Source organism: Elgaria multicarinata, chromosome 3 (assembly GCF_023053635.1).
Source record: "Elgaria multicarinata webbii isolate HBS135686 ecotype San Diego chromosome 3, rElgMul1.1.pri, whole genome shotgun sequence".
Classification (NCBI taxonomy): Eukaryota; Metazoa; Chordata; class Lepidosauria; order Squamata; family Anguidae; genus Elgaria; species Elgaria multicarinata.
The window spans coordinates 86749735-86770521 of NC_086173.1; the positions used below are offsets into that span (position 1 = coordinate 86749735).

General features: G+C 40.7%; 1 protein-coding gene across 1 annotated transcript in view; it reads right to left on the reverse strand.

The window, feature by feature from the left end:
• Positions 1–20787, reverse strand: part of RASGEF1C (RasGEF domain family member 1C) — a 121588-nt gene that overhangs the window by 59843 nt on the left and 40958 nt on the right. The window contains exon 2 of the mRNA XM_063120814.1: positions 1748–1933. Coding sequence (XP_062976884.1) covers positions 1748–1927 — 180 coding nt within the window. The 5' untranslated portion in view covers positions 1928–1933. The remainder of the gene's footprint in view (positions 1–1747; positions 1934–20787) is intronic.

The window sequence follows — 20787 nt, forward strand, 5'->3', positions numbered from 1 at the left end:
GTTGCAGAAAGTATTATTCTTCACAGCTTTGTGGGAAAGCCCTGGAGTGGGTGCAAAGTGGCTGCTGTATTGTATAATCGACACAGTGCCACTGTGCACCCACCCCAGGGCTTTCCTTACATATAGGCAGCCCCCAAGGCCGCCTCAGTTCCAAAACTGGGTTAGAAACCAGACTGAAATGAATACAGATAAGTCTCATTATCCAGAAAAACCTGGAGTTGAGTCATGCACTCAAAGAACTTGCCCAAAAATGGTTTATTGAAGACTGGCTGTCCAACATATAGTGGACTTTCCCCCCTGTCCCCACTCCCAATAAAGGTTTCACCACTGCTTCTTTGAATCACACCCTCTTCCAAAGAGACATTATTTTCCCTCTCACAGTTGCTTTAACAATCCATGATTGTTAAAGATCAAGAATACAAGTGGTCCTCTGTCCACATCCACAAGCTGTACATCATATGTACATCAATGTGGAGTCTAGGCTGTAAATTTATCAGCAAAGTGTCTTGCAAATTGGTCACAGTGAGCTACTGAGTGAATCTCCCTCTACGCCCAACAACCAAGGCACTCAATTTGGAACAGCTCTGCTGCCAAGATTCACCCTGAGTCCTTGTCCTGGCACTTCAAAGCCCCAAAGCCTTGACAGGATGAGGAACTTGAGAGAAAGCATCATTTAAAGTGCCTGAGCAATTTTCCCATTCAAGGAGTTGACCAGCCACAGTTACAGGAAAATCCCTAGAGCCATCAGGAACCTATCCAGTAGTGAAACATTCCAATAGGCCTAAACCAATCTGTCCAATACAAGACAAGTACATTAAGTTCCCACACCCCCAGATGATCATCAATCCTATCCAGAGTAAACTCCCAAATTAAGCATATATTCTACTGTTTGAGAAATACCTGGCTGACATGGAGACTGTGAAAGCCTGAGCTGCCCCAGGCAAGGGAGTCTTTGTATAAGTCCCTCCAAAATTAACAATCTAGGAGATACCAACACCACTCCTGAAACCACACCTGTCAGCTCAGGCATGGAGGGAGTTAATCAGCAGAGTAGATGGTATATCAACAGAATCCAAATTCCATCTTGTACTCCCATCTTCAGGTACAAACACTCAAAATGCTTGGACGAAGTACCAATTATTCATATGGTTGCTCTTTAAGGATGTTATGCTGTATTCTGAAGAACTCTTATGTCATGTTGCAAGATAGTTTTCTGTTTTGACTAAGGCAGTGATGGGCAATCTGTGGCCCTCCAGATGTTATCCCTACAATCCCCATCATGCCTCAATATCAGCTATATTGGCTAGGGCTGATGGGGGTTGTAGGCTGAAACATCTGGAGGGCCATAAATTGGCCACCTCTGGACTAAAGGAATGGCTCTCATTGAGACAGACTAGAAGAATATCACCAGCTGTTAGATGTTCAGCTAATTTACTACCTGTTCACTCTTGGCAGTGTTTTCCTTTAGTTTAGCTCTTTTTTGGGGACACCATTTTTATAGTGTTCCATCCAGGGCTACAGCACCCATTTGTCACCATGAACTAGAACATTGTGTCCTGTAATCTTCTTTAAAAGCAGAAGAGTCACAAGCAATGCACTTGTCTCACAGGAACTAGCCACAGAACAATGACATTTTCAGAAATGTGTGACTATTACACTCTCCTTCAATTGTTTGAAGAGAAACTGGCTTAATTTTAAAAATGCAGATGTTTGCATTGCATTAAGCTTACATTAAGACAGTACTTACCTCAGGGTAGTAGTCAGCTGTAGGTATAAGATGTTGGATTAAAGCATCAAGAGATGCTGAAGTAAGGTTCCCATCTTGAAAGATCAGCCCTCCTTCATCATCTTCTTTGGATGGATGGAGATGATGAGGACTGAAGCCACAGGGAGTAAACATGCTGGTAGAGCTCAACGTTTGGGGCATGCCTTCCTGTAACAAAGGTGGAACAAGATTGTTATGTAAAAAGAGGTCAATCAGAGCTACAACCAGAAACTAATATTGCTCGACAGTGAGTGAAGCTAAGGAAAGAACTGAATTTGCAAAACCTCCCAGGAGACATTTGGAAGTGGAGCTGGTCTTTTCCACATCTGCTGAAGGAATTTTGCTGCTTGAGTTTAGTTCCGAACATAAGGAGAAAAAATGGGTTTGGGAGGAGATTGCTATTAAGGAGAGCAGATCTCCTCTGTTCTTCATTATGAATTTCTACTCAGAGTATTTGAACAATGAGTTAAGACAATGTGCTACTGTTAGTCCCGAGAAGCCTGGGTTCAAATCCACCTCAGATGTGGGTCGCTGCCTCTCTCCCTCTTTCTCAGCTTTAGTTCTCCTTCTGTCAAAAGGCAATAAATAGTCACTTGCTTGGTATAGCTTTTCTTTTTTTAGAACAAACAAAATGAAGATAAAAAAGCATTCTGCAAAGTAAATATGCACTATAAGATGGTGATTATGGTGATACATTAGTTAGCATTTTCCATGAATTGCCAAGATAAGTAGCAATCTGAGACTGAGATAGTGAGAAAAAGCTCTTAAAAAAAAATCCTGTCACAGATGTTACCAAAAGATTTCCCTGTGCCTATTATGATGAGAAAAGAAATTCCCACAATAGGGAGTAACCCTAGAATTGGCTGGGCAGTTACAGCACCACCCAGCTTCTTAAATGTCAAGGGAGTGTTCTTCTGCTATCACTGCTGGCTCTCCTCCTACTTCCATTAAGGGCCTGAAGCAGGCTGTCAGTAGTCAACATCCCATCCTTGCTGTGGTCCTCATAATTGCTCTGGACCAATTCTTTTGATGCACCCAGGGTGCTAAAGCTCATGAAGTAGGCCTCATATTGTTCGGCACTAATGTACTGCAGTGGTTAGTACTAGATCAGATCTGGGAAGATTCAGGTTCAAATCACCACTCAGCCGTGATGCTCACTGGATTGGGCCCATCATAGTCTCTCAACTTAACATACCTCACAAGGCTGTTGTGATGGCACAATGGAGTGGGGAGAACTATGTATATCACCTTAAGTTCATTGGAGGAAAGGCAATTCAGTAAACAAACAAACAAATACTACTAGGCCAGTGTTTTCTCCCCATAAAATATTTGTTTAGGGTTCAAAAGGCAGCAAAGGTCAAGGAGAGAGGACTACAATTAGGATGATAAATATCTAGGAAAGAAGGAAGTAAAATGCCTGATATTAGGGTTGTTGGGTTTGTTTGTTTTTTAAAAAATTGACAGTGGAAGAGCTTTCTTCTTCTATGCAGTTCTTACCACTTTGTTCACACATATTAGAATGAACTACAGTTCCAATCAACTTATTTTTTCACTCCAGTACAGCAGGAAAGCCAGATTATGCAATGGAACAGCCATTCTGAGGCACAATGCTAGCATTTAGTAGAAAAGCACCAACGCTGACATTCCCTTAGATTTAGACCACTGGCTAACATTTGCCAGGTCACAGACCACAATTTAAACTATTAACAAAGAGGGGGGGAGGGGAAGAGATTATTTCACTTGGGCTTTTCTGAGGTTGTCAGTGCACTGAACCCAAACTATGAAGGGATTCAGGCTTCATCAACAGAATTCTCATTACCTCATCGTTCAATGAGAAGGCCGCTGCACAGAATATATGCAGTTTGGTCACTCTTACATTTCTGTCCAAAAAAAGCTGTAATAATATTGTCAGTGCTGCTGCCTCATGGACCACCAGCTACTAAAAATGAAAAGAAACTGCCTTCCCCTGTTTAAAAATCAAAATAGACTATACAGAAAGGCTTTTGTTCTTAATATCAAAGGACAAAATGCTCATTAACTTGAACTTATAATACTCACGCAAGGACAGAACCTATAGCAGTAGCATCTTGTTTTAAATGTGGCAGAGGGTATTTGGTCAAAAGGATCCTTCAAGTCTCCAATAATTGTTTCCTTTGTATGTGGTATTAAATTCAATGAAGATACTGTATTAAACCTAGAAAAATGGTCAAATCCAATTTCTGATTTCTAGCATGCCCCACCATTTCTATGTTTCTATGGCAATAATCCCAGTAAATATGACTGTATACAACGAGGAACACAGCCAGAGGTTCTTCATGTGTGTGGTTGTGTGTTTTTAGAAATTTCAAAGTGTATCATTATATCTCAGATACAGGAGCTATCACAGCCAGCTAGTGTGTGTGTTAAAGTTTAAAAGTGTATAATTTGTTAAGTTTAAGAAAGTAAAAGGCTTGCGTAGTCATTAAAATTGTGTGTGTGGCTATCTCAAGGCTAAACAGAGGAAGACAATCTGTGAGCAATTACCTTGAGACAGAAGCTGTACTGGGAACCTTGCCAGGATTTTCTAAGATATCATGGTGTTAATGATATGAATATACCAAAGATCCTTGAGGCTGGGTTAGCCTAATCACAGCTGTATGTAATATAGATAAAAACTGTGTATATATGTATATGCGTATAGCTTTTGTCACTCTGCACAATGACACGGAACTGTAAAGAAGTCTGAAGCTAATAAACTTACTCTGCTAAGTAAGACCTGCATTGTGAGCTGTGTTTCTGAGCACAAACAGAATTCCCAAGGAAAAGTTCTGGCCCCAACATAATTTGCATGACACATACTTTCTCCAATGCAGAGTACAGAATTCTGTGTCAGACTTAGTGCCATACAATTTAATTCCTCCCTGTAAGCCTCACTGTGTTATTAGCTAATAGAAATGTAATTAACCACTCTTGCCATGCGGCTCTATGGGCCAGCAAATTAACTGATGGTGCCTGACAGATGACACAATAACCCATGATGCAGACCATTAGTTATCAGAGCGGGTTATTTGGGGCAAATAAGCCATCATGGATTAAAAAAGCCCTGACAGTCAATACAATAACCCGTGATGACTTAAATAAACCATCTTGGTTTATTTAACCATTCATGAGTTATTGTGTTGCTAGAACCCAGTCAATGTGTTGTTTGTTCTAAGAGAGCAATTTCTAATTGGCACGTCAGTCATAATCCATCAATTGGTGGGACCCTTGTCTGGTTCACCATTGTTGGGGCCGTGAGAGAGTGAGTGAGCGTGCACACTGCCACCAACTCTCTGCTTCCACTTCCTTTCTGGCTTATCCCATTTCTGGGTTGTTTTCTGCAACATCCAAACCTGGAACTCTGGGTTAGTGAGGAAGAAACAGCTCAGAGTTTAAGCCCATGGGTTCAGACCTTGCAGCAATCCAGAAAGAAAGCAGAAGCAGCAAGTGGTTTTGCGGTAGTGCACTTGCTCCTGTGCAGCCCCAACAAAACATAGGTTGTCATTATGTGCAAACTAGGTGAAAGTAGAAGCAGATATAATTTAGGAAGTATTTCCTAACATTTGATGTAAATTGGTATCTATGTGAGGATTTGCTTTTTTCTGTAAGAATATTTTATGGTTATTTAAACACATAGGGTACAATCAAGAGAACTCCTTCAGTCTCATCTGGGCCAGTAGGACTTCTGATTTTTTTAAAAAAGTATGCCCAGTTTATCACAAACAGTTTTGTAACTTCCCCAAAAGTTATTAAATAGTTTACCACATGGCCTATTTTGACTTGTGTAGCACATTAATTAAAAGAGTGTGCTTCTGTAAGTGAAGAGGTCCCCAATTCAAGTCTCAGGTCAGCTATGAATGCAATTTAGGTCAGGTATAAATGCCTTGAGAAACCAATTTATCTTAGCCTCAGTCTCTAATATGTAACACAGGGATATAGAACTTGCCCATCATACAGAACTGTTGGAAAGATCAACAGGATAATGTTACACTGTTTGAGAAACACAATTCCCAAAGCCCCAGCTGGACATACAGAGGTAGTTGCACAATTTGGGATTTTGACGACAGTAAGAGAATACATTCAGCTTCATTGATTTATTCTGTTGCAAAAGATTTTTACATTGGTTTGTATTAATTCACTTTGCTATGCTTCCAACTATGGTGCTGGAATTATCTCTAAATACACACATACACAAACCAAAGCTAAAAATTAGCAAGTGGTAGTCTTTCTACTGTTCAATCATTTATTGTTGTATTTATTTGCATCTTACCCATCTTCCAAAAAATTCAGTGCACCATTATATTATACCATTTTAACTCCAACCAACTTTGTGTGAGATACATTAGAACAGTGTTCCCAATCTGGTGCCCTCCAGATGTTTCAGACCTTGCCAGCTGAGGATTGTGGGAGTTGTAGTCCAACACATCTAGAAGGCACCAATTTGGGGAAGGATGGGTTATTTATTTATTTGTAATATTTATACACTGCTAAATATAAAATCCCTCAGCAGATCACATAAAAATATTAAAATCACATTTAAAAATACAATTTTAAAAACATAACATTAAAAACACATCCAATTACATTAAAAAGCAATATCGGGTGTGTTAAAATGGAGCAGCATGATTAATTGAATTACAATCCAGGGAAAGCCTGGATGAACAAATGTGTTTTCAGGAGGCGTTTGAAAAATGTCACATTTTCTGCCTCCGAAACTGCACCACTATTGAGAAAGCCTGCCATCAGGGTATTACATGGTGGCATTCCGCTAGTTTCTGAACGATCAGCAAGGCCTCTGCTGATGTTCTTAAAGGTCACCTGGGTATGTATAATGGAAAGTGGTCTGCTAGGTATCTTGGTCCCAAGTTGTTTAGGGCTTTTTATGAAAATAACATAACCTTGCATGTATCTTGCTAGCTAATAGACAGCCAGTGCAGTTCTTTTAACACAGATGTTAAAAGAGTGTGAAACATGTACAAGGGCAGCCCTGCATAGAGCGCACTGCGGTATTCTAACCATTAGGTTATCAGTGCACAGATCACATTGGCTAGGCTATTCCTATCCACGAATGGGTGTAGTTGGCATGCCAACCCAAGTTTGTAGTGGGTGACAGACTTGGGCCACCAGTGACAAAGACTCAGGAGCACCCCCAAACTATGGACCTATTCCTTCAGAGGGAGTGCAACCCCATCCAGAACAGGCAAACATCCGGTCATGGGAATTGCCAACCTACAGGGTCCCTGTCCTATCGGGATTTAGCTTCAGTTTATTGGCTCTCATCCAAACCATAACTGCATCCAGGCACCGGTTCACAACATGCACACAGCCTCTCCCAAATCAGATGTCACAGAAACATAGAGCTGGGTATCATCAGCATACTGCTAACACCTTGCCCCAAATCTCCTGATGACCACTCCCACTGGATTAGAAACAGTGACTTCCTCAAGGTCACCCAGTGAATTTATAGCTGAGCATGGATTAGAATTCAGGTCTTTCTATTCCAAATTCAACACACTATCTGATACACTACAATGAGAATACACAAATCCTTAATATATAATATTTGTACGCACAATTGTAGATAGGCAGGCAGTCTAACCATAGAATTGCCTATCATACAATGGATTTGAAAAAATTGTATTGAGGGATGCATATTTCCCTAGTAATGAAATACAATGATGTGTTAGATTTTATCCTAGTAAAATACATAAATAACAGAGAAAAGCAGTAGTTGCCTGGAAAGGCAGATTATGTTGCCTCCCTTAGAAAACAAAATCCAGCTTTTTTGTCTTTCTCTAAAGAGTGTGAGTCTAAGGTTTGGGGTTTTGTGTTTCATAACAAGAGCATAAAGGGATCAGTAATAGAGCTTCATCTCTTAGTCTTTTCAGTTCTCCCTATTTCACATTCATTGTATTTGTTATTTTCATTTAAATTACAACATAGCACTGCTGTCTTCAATAGCCAATGGCTAATACCAATGAAATTGACTTGAATTGGGCTCTGCTGTGAAATCTTTTGGTTGCATTATGTATGCCTAAATGAATAACTGAAAAACATAGAGACTATATCCATATATTGCTTTGGGGTATTAGGTATACAGGCCACCCACAGAGAGAACCTAAGATTTAGCTGCCAATGAAATATAAAGAATGAACTCAAAGAACAGTGATTCCCGACCTGGAGCCCTCAGTAATGGTTCAAGTTCTTGTTTATTACAACAATGGGACTTGTTGGATGTGGAAGATGGGAGTCGTAGTCCAATATTATATGATGACAAAAAGTTGGGAAACATTGTATAGAGCCAAATAATATAGACAATGTCATCTTCAACGGTTGTTGAGTGAAGAATAATACTGGCACAAACTCTGAATATATCAGGATGAGGGAGAGATTATATCAGAATTGGCTTCGTGGCACAGAGGAAGACAATCTAAGCTGGAAGCAAGATGCAGGTGTGCAGGGTGGAAGGAGTGACATTTTCAGTGAAGGGGAACTTAGAAATGAAAAGATGACATTTCAAATTATCCTTAGTTATACCTTGGCATAGAGCCATTCCTTGGTTAGTGTTACAACTTTGTTCTGTGCAGCATGTGTCAACAAGAAGTTTGGCCCTACTGGTGTCTCCTTCTACTGAAACAGGTATAGGTGTGTTGTCCCTAGGGCTTGTTCCAAGAAACCACCCATCCCTTGTTACAGAGCGACACATGTGCTGCTGCTCATCATTGACTGACATCTAGTGTCCTCATCATTGCACAGTATAGCTGAAAAGCTTCATCTGTGAAAATAATTCAGAGCCACTTTCTTGCAACAGCTGAGTTTGCTGAATCTACAGCTGTGAAGATTTGAGCAGGGGCACTTGCAGCACTGAGCCCTATCTTGCTATAATGTTTGCACTTATCTTGCTTCCACCATTGGAGGTACTTGAGATGAAACCTTTGGTCTAGCTTCACAACCCAGAAAGTTTAAAAGCCCACCCTTTCCTACTTTGTGATTTAGAGGCAGCACGGAAACAATTTTATTCTTCAGTCCTATTTTCAGGCACACATCCAGCATGCAAATGAACCCCTGAGAGAAGAGTCTGAGTATCATGGAGAAAACTTTTGCCATGAAGCCATGTAGGAATTCATTTCAGGGTGATAAACTAATGTTTGGAATAAGTTATCTGGCAGCGATAATGTCACACTGGGAATATTTAGCCCTAAGGTGGTCTTCAATTCTCAAGCCAAAAGAGGTTGACAATACAACACCTGTCAGGATGGTTTACACCAGGAGTAGGCAAAAGGTAGTCCGCCAGATGTTTTGGACTTCATCTCCCAGAGTCCCCTGCCTGCATGGCCAATGAGCAGAAGTGTTGGGAGTTGAAATCCAAAAACATCTGGAGGTCTACCTTCTGTCTGCCCCTAGTTTATACTCCTTGAAAATGCATTACTTGGTGGTGAGATTCAGCAGCAGCTCCAACAAACCTAACCTAATAGCTCTCACAGTGCAATTCTATGCATGTCTACTTAGAACTAGGTATGGGTGAGAAATTCATTTCAATTTGTTTTTGACCAGAATTTACTCAATTTGCACCTCCCACAACTGAATGCAGACCCTAATACAATGCAGTCCGTACATTTCCCAGGTTGCAATGTGATTCACACAACAAAAATATATTTGAAAAATGTGCACGAAAAAATGTATATATTTGAAAAATGTGCATGGACATGCTTTAGTCAATGGGAAAAAATATGTACATTTCAAACATTTGTATAATTTGGGAAGATGCACACGAAAACACACTCATATTTTTGTGCTTACATCCCCATAAAGTTCATAATCAGGTATGGACACAAGTTGCAATGTGTTTTGAGGTGGAAATTAGGACACCTCAAGAAGCTTGTGTCTGCTGATTCAAATATCCCTACTCAGAAGTAAGCCCACAAAGTTCAATGAGGGTTATTCCCAGGTAACTATGTATGAAATTGTACTCTCATTATTTTCTCATGACTCAGGCCATAACTAGACCTAAGGTTTATCCCTGGATCATCCAGGGGTCAAACCTGTTCATCTAGGTGACACACAGGGGATCCAATGCTCAGGCAGGGGCGAACCCTGGATGATCCCAGGATAAACCTTAGGTCTAGCTGTGGCCGCAGAAAGCAGGATGAACTTACTTTTTATGGTCAGGGCAGAGCATATATATTTAAGAGATTGCATTAAATGGATGGCTTTTTTGCTTTGTTTAAGTATTGCACCCAGTAACTACATAGAGATGGAATTGTTATGATTTTGGCACAATAATCCTCCAAAAGTGACATGGAATGAAAAAACCTCATTTCACTGCTGATATTTCCTAACTCTGGCTAAATGTATCCTCGTAAATTTGTACTTTTTGACAGGACATTTTTTCTTTCTCACCATTTCTTTTCTTCATCAATTCCTTCTGTGAATTGTGACTGTTTGCTGCCTATACATTTTGTCTGGGCATTCATTCCATCTCCCAATAAAATACATTTTATTACTCTAAACCCTCTTTGAATTATTGCTAAGAGCAAAACAGCTGTTCCTGTTTACTTATAGCTACTGTGCTATTGGCGTCTCATATGTCAGTCTATAGAGCAGTTGAGAACAGCATGAATATGAAGCCTGTTCTCTTATTTTTTTCCCCTCCTATTTTTAACAAGTTGCCTATTTAAGATATCTGATAGAGACAGTCATTAGTTGCTGTCAAATTATCTGCAGCACAGGCACTGATGAGAACCCAGCTGTGATGGTGTGAAGACCTTATCTTAAAAACACCAGATAATCCATGTCCTCTACAAGAAGAATTAGTCTGGAAACACACTTGACTCCTCCAGGTGCATGGAAAGCGAGAATGCTGCTGTGAATCCTCCTGTTCTCTTAATGAGAAATAAGAGCCGGCAAGAGTCATATTCTATATATTTATGTATTTCTGTCAGTATAATTGCCATGTGCATGAACTCTGCTTATTCAAGCCACCTCTGCCAATTATCAGTGATTTCTCCCCTTCCGCTGCAGCCTCCTTTGCCACCTCCCTAACTTTTCCTGAGGGTTCCCAGTCCTTCAGGGTCAAACTGCACACATTTGTTTGCTTCATTTATATCCCACCCTTTTTGTGTTTTATTGGGAGATGGAATGAATGCCCAGACAAAATGTATAAGCAGCAAACAACCCTGCGAGGTACGTTAGCCTGAGAGTCAGTGACTGGCTCAAAGTCACCCAGTGAGCTTCATAGCCAAGTGGGAACTAGAACCTGGATCTCCCAAGTTCTAGTTCAGCACTCTAGCCACGATACCATACTGGCTCCTTCCCTCCCAGTGCATGCTGGTCCCAATCTGAATTGGGGCCACACACATTTACTCTCAGGTAAGAAAGCAAGAGAGGGATCAGCTATATGCTTCATAATTAATATAATGTGCAGTTTGGCCCTCAGTGGGGGCTTTTCGAGTGTGTTGAAAGCTGCATTGGGGAGGAGGTGGCATTGGCCCCGTTCAGACAACACGCTAAACCACGCTGCTTAACCACAAAATGGTTAACGGAATGCATCCCATTAACCATTTTGTGGTTAAGCAGCATGATTTAGCGCGTTGTCTGAACCAGGCCACTGTGTCTCACTGCGCATGTGTCCTTCCACTTGCATAACTCTGAATACACTCGGGCCAGTTTAGGGTTTTTTTTTCTTATGGGGGAAAACGTTTGCTAGTATTCTTTGAAACTAGAATAACTGTGCCACGCCTTCTGTACTCACTCTGCTTGTCAGAGCTCTTGTTATAAATTGCCTTCAAGCAGGTTTAGAAAACTGTGATGTATTTGATGCTGAAGCTGATGGCAGCTGTTGCTTTCTTTTCACCTTTTCAACAGGCCATAAAACACTCAATTTACAGCCTGCAAAGTTGTCAAATTTCACAAACATCATCCTGTTTATAGCAATAGAGAACCCAAGGATGCCCAAACAAGCTGAATAATCAAACTATATGACATATTAATTCATTTGGATGACAAAGAAAGATAAAAAATATAGGAAGATGAGGGAGACAGGGACAAAATATGTTTAATATCAAACTCACATAGTGGTAATCTGTAAACTCGGGGATTTTTCTTCCTGCTTATTGCTCATGTTGACTTTCCATTTTAACTTTCAATTTTGCTCAGTATGAACAGATAAGATTAGTGAGTCTGGATTATCCAGGGTTGGAAAATCTCCTATAAATGGACATCATTCTTATGAATTGCTAGTGCAATCCTATACATGTCTACTAAAAGCATTTGTGGATATTTTTTAGCAAATAATGTGATATATAAATATTAATAATAAACAGTAAAATAAATAAATAAAAGTAACCCCCATTGAGTTCACTTACTGACTCTTGTTCCTTGAAAAGCTGTGTATGCTGTAATGCAGCCTTCCCCAACCTGGTGCCCTCCAGATGTGTTGGACTGCAATTTCCATAATCTCCATCTACTATAGCCAATTATGGGAGTTACAGTTAAACATACCTGGAGGGCACCAGGTTGGGGGAGGCTATTGTAACATTTGGCATTTAAACTCATCAGTCATATTTTAAATAGTCTGGAATACAACTTTGTTTTGCCTCAGAATTGGAGTTTTGCAAACTGACTGTTCTTCACATAAAAACTGGGTTTAGAGGGATCAAAGAAAAAAATTACCTGAGATATGTTTGTTGCAAAGGATGAAGCAAGGGAAACAGTGGTAGAGATGGGCAGACATGAATCTTTACAGGTCTAAGAACCTATTTGCTTTTTAAACTTGCAGAGAGTAAAACCAGTCAAAATGTATGGCTAAGAAATATTGATGGATATTTGTTTTTACACAACAGATAATGTTGACTAGTGCTTCCTGAAATAACCAAAGTGTGTGTGTGTGTGTGGGTGTAGCATAGGGAAATCAATAGGAATACATACCAGTGAGAAAATGGATTTGGATATTTTACTTCACAGGAAGAGCAACTTTATGTTTCCTAGACAATGTCTCAGGTGGGTGGCATATGATAATTGATGATAATAATAATAATAATAATAATAATAATAATAATAATAATAATTTATATAGTGCTTTGTTACATAGCACGGCACATGAAATAAAATAGGTCAGCAGTTTGCAAAAAATGCAATAAATACAATAATTCTGATAGAATCATAGAATCATAGAATAGCAGAGTTGGAAGGGGCCTACAAGGCCATCGAGTCCAACCCCCTGCTCAATGCAGGAATCCACCCTAAAGCATCCCTGACAGAGGGTTGTCCAGCTGCCTCTTGAATGCCTCTAGTGTGGGAGCGCCCTTAACTGGACCTTAACTGGATTTAAAAGCATATAACAATAAAACCTTAAAACAAAACCCATATAAAATGTGTAGTGGCCAGCACAAGGACCATCAACATGCTGTACCTCAGGAACAACCAGCCAACCACCTCTATTCAAAAAGAAAGGTTTTCATGCCTTTTCTGAACACCTCCAAACTCTGGGTTAGCCGCAGTGGCAGGGGGAGTGAATTCCACAGCTGAGGGACAAGGTGGAATGCATAATACTGTGACACCACAATCCATGAGGTAGAACGGGTCAGGAGGGCCTGACCCATGGATCTGGTGGCCCAGCCCGGAACATACAAGGACAAAAGAGAGGAAAGGTAAACTGGGTGGTGCAACCGTGGAGACTTAAACACCAGGAGAAAGATCTTAAATTGGGCCCTGGCCTTCAATGGAAGACAATGCAAGGCCCTACAATGACAGGAGGTATGTGTAAATTGGGGAAGGTTCAGGACAGTCCTAACAGCACTGTTCTGGACCAGGATCAAAGGACAGAGAGAGGAAAAAGGAAGACCTACTAGAGACTATTACAGTAATCTAGGTGTGAGACAACCAAGGCCCGAACCAAGAGGTCTGCAGTTGCCTGAGAGGAATCTGTGAATCCAGTGGATGTTCAATAGATGGAAATTGCAGGCCCTCACTGTGTTCTCAATAAAGGAACACAGCAAGAGACAGTCATCCACCAGGACTCCCAGGACCCTGGCAACAGGGACCAAGATCAACTGGGTGCTTTGAACACAGAGGGTTCTTTTAAAAAAACACAATAATGTGCCTGCCTGCCTGCCTACAAATCATTTAATTTTTGTGAACTGCCCAGAGAGTTCCAGCAATTGGGCGGTAATAAATGCAATAAATAAATAAATAAATAAATACATTGGGGCAGCCTAGACCAAAAGTATGTGTGTACTCCATCATTCATATCTCCATCTTCCATCTCCCTCCTTCTCCAAACCTCATCGTAAGCTGAGGACAGAACCTGGTGCTGCCTTATGTGCTCCATGTGGAGAATGCTCAGCCCTTTAGTAATATGCTGCATATGTGTGTATTATACAGGTAGCTTGTGGTGTAATTTGGACTCAATGGCTGGAGTTTTGCACTTTTAGTTCTTGCTTTGTACAAAGTCAAGCTGTGTTGTTGATTAAAGATGGATTGTGTAACGATTACTCCGCCTGGGATCATATCTGAATGTATTGTTTCATGGCAGAGCCTTTAGTGAGCATGTCGAACAGATGGAGACTTTAGATCAACATAGTGTTTTCTGTGAGCTTTGATCCCAAAAGTACACACTCTTCTGTATGACCCTCCTAAACTGCTGCTTCTTGTCTCCACAAGGCTCTGCCCCCAATACCAGATTTTTATCTTTCAGCTGGAATCGTGGAATCTTTAATTTTAGTGTAGAAGAGAGGATTTTGGCAGATACAGTTTTTCTCACCCTCTTAACACTCTGGCAGCCTTCCCTAACCTGGTGACCTCCAGATATGTTGGTCAACAATTCATCTGGATTACAACACATCTGGGTCATGCTGGCTGGGGCTGAGAGGAGATGTCATCAACACATCTGCAGGAACAAGGTTAATATTAGTAGTAGAGGTAATAGCAGGAGTAGTATTACATTTATAACTCATCTTCCCCCCCCCCCTTGCAAGATACCTAAGGCAGTTTACAAGGTCCTCCCCCCTTTCCATTTTATCGTCACAACAACCCTGTGAGATAGGTGAAGTAGAGACAGTGACTGGCCTAAAGTCACCCAGTGAGCTTCATGGCTGAGTGGGGATTAGAACCTAGATCTCCTGAGTCCCAGTTCAGTTCTACACCATACCGGATGGAGAAAGCTGCATTGTATTACAAGCCGCATCTGCCTAAATTCCTTCTTTTGTATATCTATTAAAATTAGATAAGCCCTCCTACATCAAGCTCCTCTACAGACCTTAAAACATATTGGTAGTTTATTAAAGGTTCATTTCAGAAACAAACAAAGGTCCAAAGACGACTTCAGAATTAATTTCACTGAGTCTTAAATCAAACTTATTTGGGGGTAATTCTTGTTGTATTCCTTCAAATTTGTTCTTCAGGTGTGTTTTATTTAAAGAAATATTTAGGAAACATAATATTTGCTGGTTATTCTTAATGGTCTTCTCGTTTAAAACATCTTTATGCCCTGAAAGATGCCCACTACATAGACAACAGTGTTACATTAAAATCAATTGCCATCATGCTGCTTGTGTGATCAAGGTCACCTTCCTGGCAGAATGCTTTTGTTTATTATGCTCATGCCTGTAAATTTTGTTTGATAGGGAAAAATGAGTTACTGATTAGCATGAACTTGGGAGACAATCCCAAGCAGAATATAAATCAGAAATGGGAAAATGTACGGCCAATTAAATTAAACCCCAATCAAAATTCCATCCAGGCAACAGTTCTCTGGAGCCTTTAATCTGTTATCCCCACGTTTTAAACAAGACTTTCTTTTTTATGTTAACATCAGCAATAAAAAGATCTTCAATAGGCAGCAGAGTGGCTAAATTATTTGATCTTAAAATGTTGTCATTGATTAGAATTAAGTTGTATGAAAGGCAATTACTGTAGAGTGACACAATGCCGAACCAAATTAAGTCATTATCACAGCCTCTTGTTTGCAAGACCAACGTAGTCACATTTCTCAGGCCAGCTCTGCAGATTAGGATGAGTTTGGGCCAAACCACATGTTACAATTATGTTGTCTTTGTTTTTCTCTTAAATGCAGAGGATTTTAAATACAAAGCCATGTTTTAAATGGGTTTTGTATGCAAATGGTTTTTATATTATGGTTTATATTGTATTTTTAACCTTTTGTAAACCACCGAGAGAACTTTGGCTATGGGACAGTCTAGAATGTAAATAATAATATTAATAATAGGGTTTGAGATAAAGTGGGGGACTGCTGGGAGAAAAGACTGCTTAACTCTTTCCCTGCCAGCTATGTTCCCATTAAAAAGCACCCACCCACACCCACTGGTGCTTTCCCAGCTGGGAAGGGAAAAGATACAGGGGTTTCTATATCCTTTCTCCACTGAAGGGGAAAACAGCTGGAGTGATGGCTGAGCAACTTTGGATGGAAAAACCACAGGCAAGGATGTGGGTTCTTATGCTTCACAAAGTGCTAGGACCTGTGTGACCTTGCTGTCGGCGCAGGTGGGCCAGATGCAGGTGTGTAGTCCAAAACAGGCAGGGATTGAGTTCCAGACTAGCAAACAACTATCAGTGGGGTCAGTGGCAGTTGCACAGTCAAAGCCAGGCAGGGGTTTTGAGATCTCAGGCAGCAATTGGGAAAGAAAGGAACAGGTACGTTTGCAGTGAGTTCACACCAGAGACAACTTGCATCACACCAAGGAGCAAGCTAGGGCTTTATGGGGCCTGGTGGGCCAGGGCTGGTCCTTGGCATCAGCTGAGTTGGTGCTTGGGGAAGCAGGTAGTGCAGTCTAGATGGTGCCCTCTAAGCCCAGTACTCTGTTTACCAAGCTTGTGGTGGAAACAGAGTGCTGGTGGCACAGGAGGCTCTGAGCTGCTGCCTGACTGCTGGAAGCCCTGATTCAAGTCCCACAACCCCAACAACTGATACCAGCTTTCTCCAATCTGATGCTCTCCAGCTGTTTTCAATGGCAATTTCTAGCATTCCTGGACATTGGCCATGCTGGAGGAGCTGGTAGGAGTTTAAGTCCAAAACATCTGGAGGGCACCAGACTGGGGAAGGTTGCTTTATACAGGCTTCCACTCACGACTGCTGTTTATGAAAATAAATAACACTGAGCATTCAGGTAAAAAGTTTAACCTTTAAAGCTCATCAACAGCGCTTCATCAACAGCATAGCTGATAAGGGAGAGGGGAGAAAAAGAGAGAGAGAATATTATAACACACTCCTATGCATGTTTACTTGGAATTAAAGACTCATTGAATATAATGCCCCCTACTCTCAGAAAAGTATCTTAAAATTTTGCCTCTTTACAAGCGCTCTTGTAACCATAACATGGAATACATAATTTCTAGCACTCCTGATTGTCATAGTAGGATGGAACTGGAAGGCAGGACTTCATTGTGTGGGCAAAAATTGGTAAGGATTTGCGGGGGGGGGCGGCAGTAAGGCTTATCCCAGCTTTCTCCAAGACCAGAACTTGAAAGGCCAGAAGAGATAGCTAAAACTGATGGAAGGTGTAAAAGATGTCCATTTCTGGCAGATCCTAATGATGTTTTCTCAGGCATTAGTTTCCTTAATGTTATTAGAAATTTCATCCAAATAACTATCTATTGATTCAATTATCATAAAGCCTAGCAGTTTAAGACTAGAGTTAAGGCTATCTCATGTGGACTCAAGCTCACGTAACCAGGAAATTGGAAGCGTAGGCTGATGCTTTGCCAGATGTGCCCTATGATCAGTAATGATGTTGTGCAATGTCACAAACAGTGCTTATTTATATCTTACCATTCCCTTGGTCTTTCAGGCCCAAATCCAGAAGGGGGAGACAGAGAGCCTGGGAACAGTAAAGACGTCCCAGTCTTGTATTGCTTTATGAAGCATCTGAGCCTTACACTATTGCAAGAGAACCCCCTGTGAGAACCCCCATGGCTCTTCATTAACTCTTCATTCACCAGAATCTGTTTCATGCATTTTACTACAAACCCTTACAGGTATTAGGACTGACACAGTTCTAATAAAATAGCCTTGTAGTATATTTCTGAAACACACACACACAGATCTTTAGCTGGATACATATGTGTAAATAGATAGGTATGTCCCTCTAGGTTCAGAAGGGTTTACTTATGAGTAAGCTTGCACATAGTTCTAGCATACCCCCTTTTACGTCTTTCCCTTTCACCACTTACAATCTCTCAGACAGAGTGATGCCTTCAGAATTACCTCAACTTATCTTAGAATCATAGAATAGCAGAGTTGGAAGGGGCCTACAAGGCCATCGAGTCCAACCCCCTGCTCAATGCAGGAATCCACCCTAAAGCATCCCTGACAGATGGTTGTCCAGCTGCCTCTTGAATGACTCTAGTGTGGGAGAGCCCACAACCTCCCTAGGTAACTGATTCCATTGTCATACTGCTCTAACAGTCAGGAAGTTTTTCCTGATTTCCAGCTGGAATCTGGCTTCCTTTAACTTGAGCCCGTTATTCTGTGTCCTGCACTCTGGGAGGATCGAGAAGAGATCCTGGCCCTCCTCTGTGTGACAACCTTTTAAGTATTTGAAGAGTGATATCATGTCTCCCCTCAATCTTCTCTTCTCCAGGCTAAACATGCCCAGTTCTTTCAGTCTCTCTTCATAGGGCTTTGATTCAAGACCCCTGATCATCCTGGTTGCCCTCCTCTGAACACACTCCAGCTTGTCTGTTTCCTTCTTGAATTGTGGAGCCCACAATACTCTAGATGAGGCCTAACCAGGGTCGAATAGAAAGGAACCAGTACCTCACGTGTATCTTAGTTGACTGTTTCCTGTTACCCCTCCCTGCCACTGTCAAAACACTGACAAGATGCATTCCAAAATCACAGGAAGGATTCCATGAATAGAGAAGGCAACAAGAAGGGTGAGGGAGGGGAGCAGAATGAGCAACCTTATTCTGCTATCCCTCCTTGTGTGTAATAATAATAATAATAATAATGATAATAATAATAATAATAATAATAATAATAATAATAATTTTAATAATTTTATTTCTTACCCACCTCTCCCTTTGGATCGAGGTGGGGAACGACACCTTTCAGTCTCTACTGACTGCTTCTCAAACAGTTTCATGATACCATTACAGTTAGGCAGTTTTTACAGAAAGCTGCATGTCACAGTACTTCACACAAAAGTAATTAGCACCTACTGTTGCCTGTATCCAGATCAATGGCTCCTTCAGTTGGGGGAAAATTGCATTTCCTTACTGTGGCTCTGCTTCCTGCTTCTCTTCCGCATTTGCAATGAGCTGAAATTTCATGGAGAAGAGTGGCAACTATGTGGCTTGTACAGTTCAATGTAGTTCAATAGGAGAGCACCCTCTAGTGGGTGTTTTATAGTGCAACTTTGCATGCACCCAGCAGGAAATCTTGACAGTACGATACATCTCAGAAGGGTTGGGTTTTCTGAGGTTTATATTTTATCGCTAAAACTGGGAAATGGTGTGGGAGACACGCAGGAATTTCACATTGTAATGAAAATGACCCATGAACATCCATGAGTGGCCAGTCACGAGCATGCTATAAAACGCTTGTTTAAAGATGCTTCAAAATTCAGAGTGTACATTTGAGAACAGTCTTCCTGGTCTCTGTCAGAGAGACTGAAGGAATAATATATTGCCTACACCAATCTAGAATTAAAAACCATGCACACAATGCCAATGAGAACTGTATGTGGACTTGCAGAGGTATGCACACATGCGTACACACACACACGCACACACACACACACAAGCATTTTCCAGAGATAACATAGCAGGTTACATATATTTCAAGGGCTTTTCAGTTAATAAATAAAGATACAGGTGAGGGAAGAAAAGGCATCTTTTATCATGTATAAATATTTATAACCAATCAACAACAACGCAAGCAGAGCCAGAGGCAGCCAGTCAACTTGCCACTATGGCTAATTGAACCACAGTGTAATTAATAATATTAAGTGCCAGCCGATCACTGCATAAACACTTTATGACTGAGATGTGAAAAATCGGTGAATTTGATTTATTCTCTGGATTGTTGCCCTAAATGGATGAATATGTGTTGATATAAAGACAACCCAGGTGCAAAACAAAGGAAAAGAAAGATGTAAAGCTAGGGAGAACATTTCCTTAATAATCTGTAGCATGGCAAGCCAATTCACACATCACCTTCTTCATATGGGAATGGATGGGGCCAAGCTCAAAACTGCTAGAGTCAGATGCTACAGGAAAGGAGTCAACAGATATTTTGGGCAGCACTGCACTTGATTCCATGCATTCCTTCCTTAAAAGGGACATACAGGGCAATGCTATACATATTTACTCAGAGATAAACCCCACTGAGTTCAATGGACTTACTCCAAAGTAAGTTTGTCTAGGATTGCAGCCATATTATATTATAAGGATCATATGTGGGGACAGAAGTCAACAATTAAGAGTGCAATCCTATTAGATTGTAAGCCTATGCGGCAGGGCCTTGCTATTTACTGTTTTACTCTGTACAGCACCATGTACAATGATGGTGCTATATAAATAAATAAATAAATAAATAAATAATAATAATAATAATAATATGCATGTTGGATCAGAAGTAAGGCTTATCTTAATCTGAGTTTCTTTCAGATTAAGATAAGACTTACAGGAAGAAGTTCTCCTTTCTTCCTGTCTTTGGGAAACATTTTCCTCTGAAGATAGAAGGAACAGGGTGACCGTGTGAAAAGGAGGGCAGGGCTCCTGCATTTTTAACAGTTGTATAGAAGAGGGAATCTCAGCAGGTGTCATTTGAATGCATGCAGCACCTGGTGAAATTCCCTCTTCATCAGAAGAGTTAAAGCTGCAGGAGCCCTGCCCTCTTTTGTATCTGGTCATGCACTATATAAATATATCATCATCATCATCATTATCATCATCATCATTCAATTTTAATGATTTAAATCACAGTTTAAATCTCTAGTGAGGAAGATTATATCTAATCATCATTTTTAGTAGAAGTACATTATTGT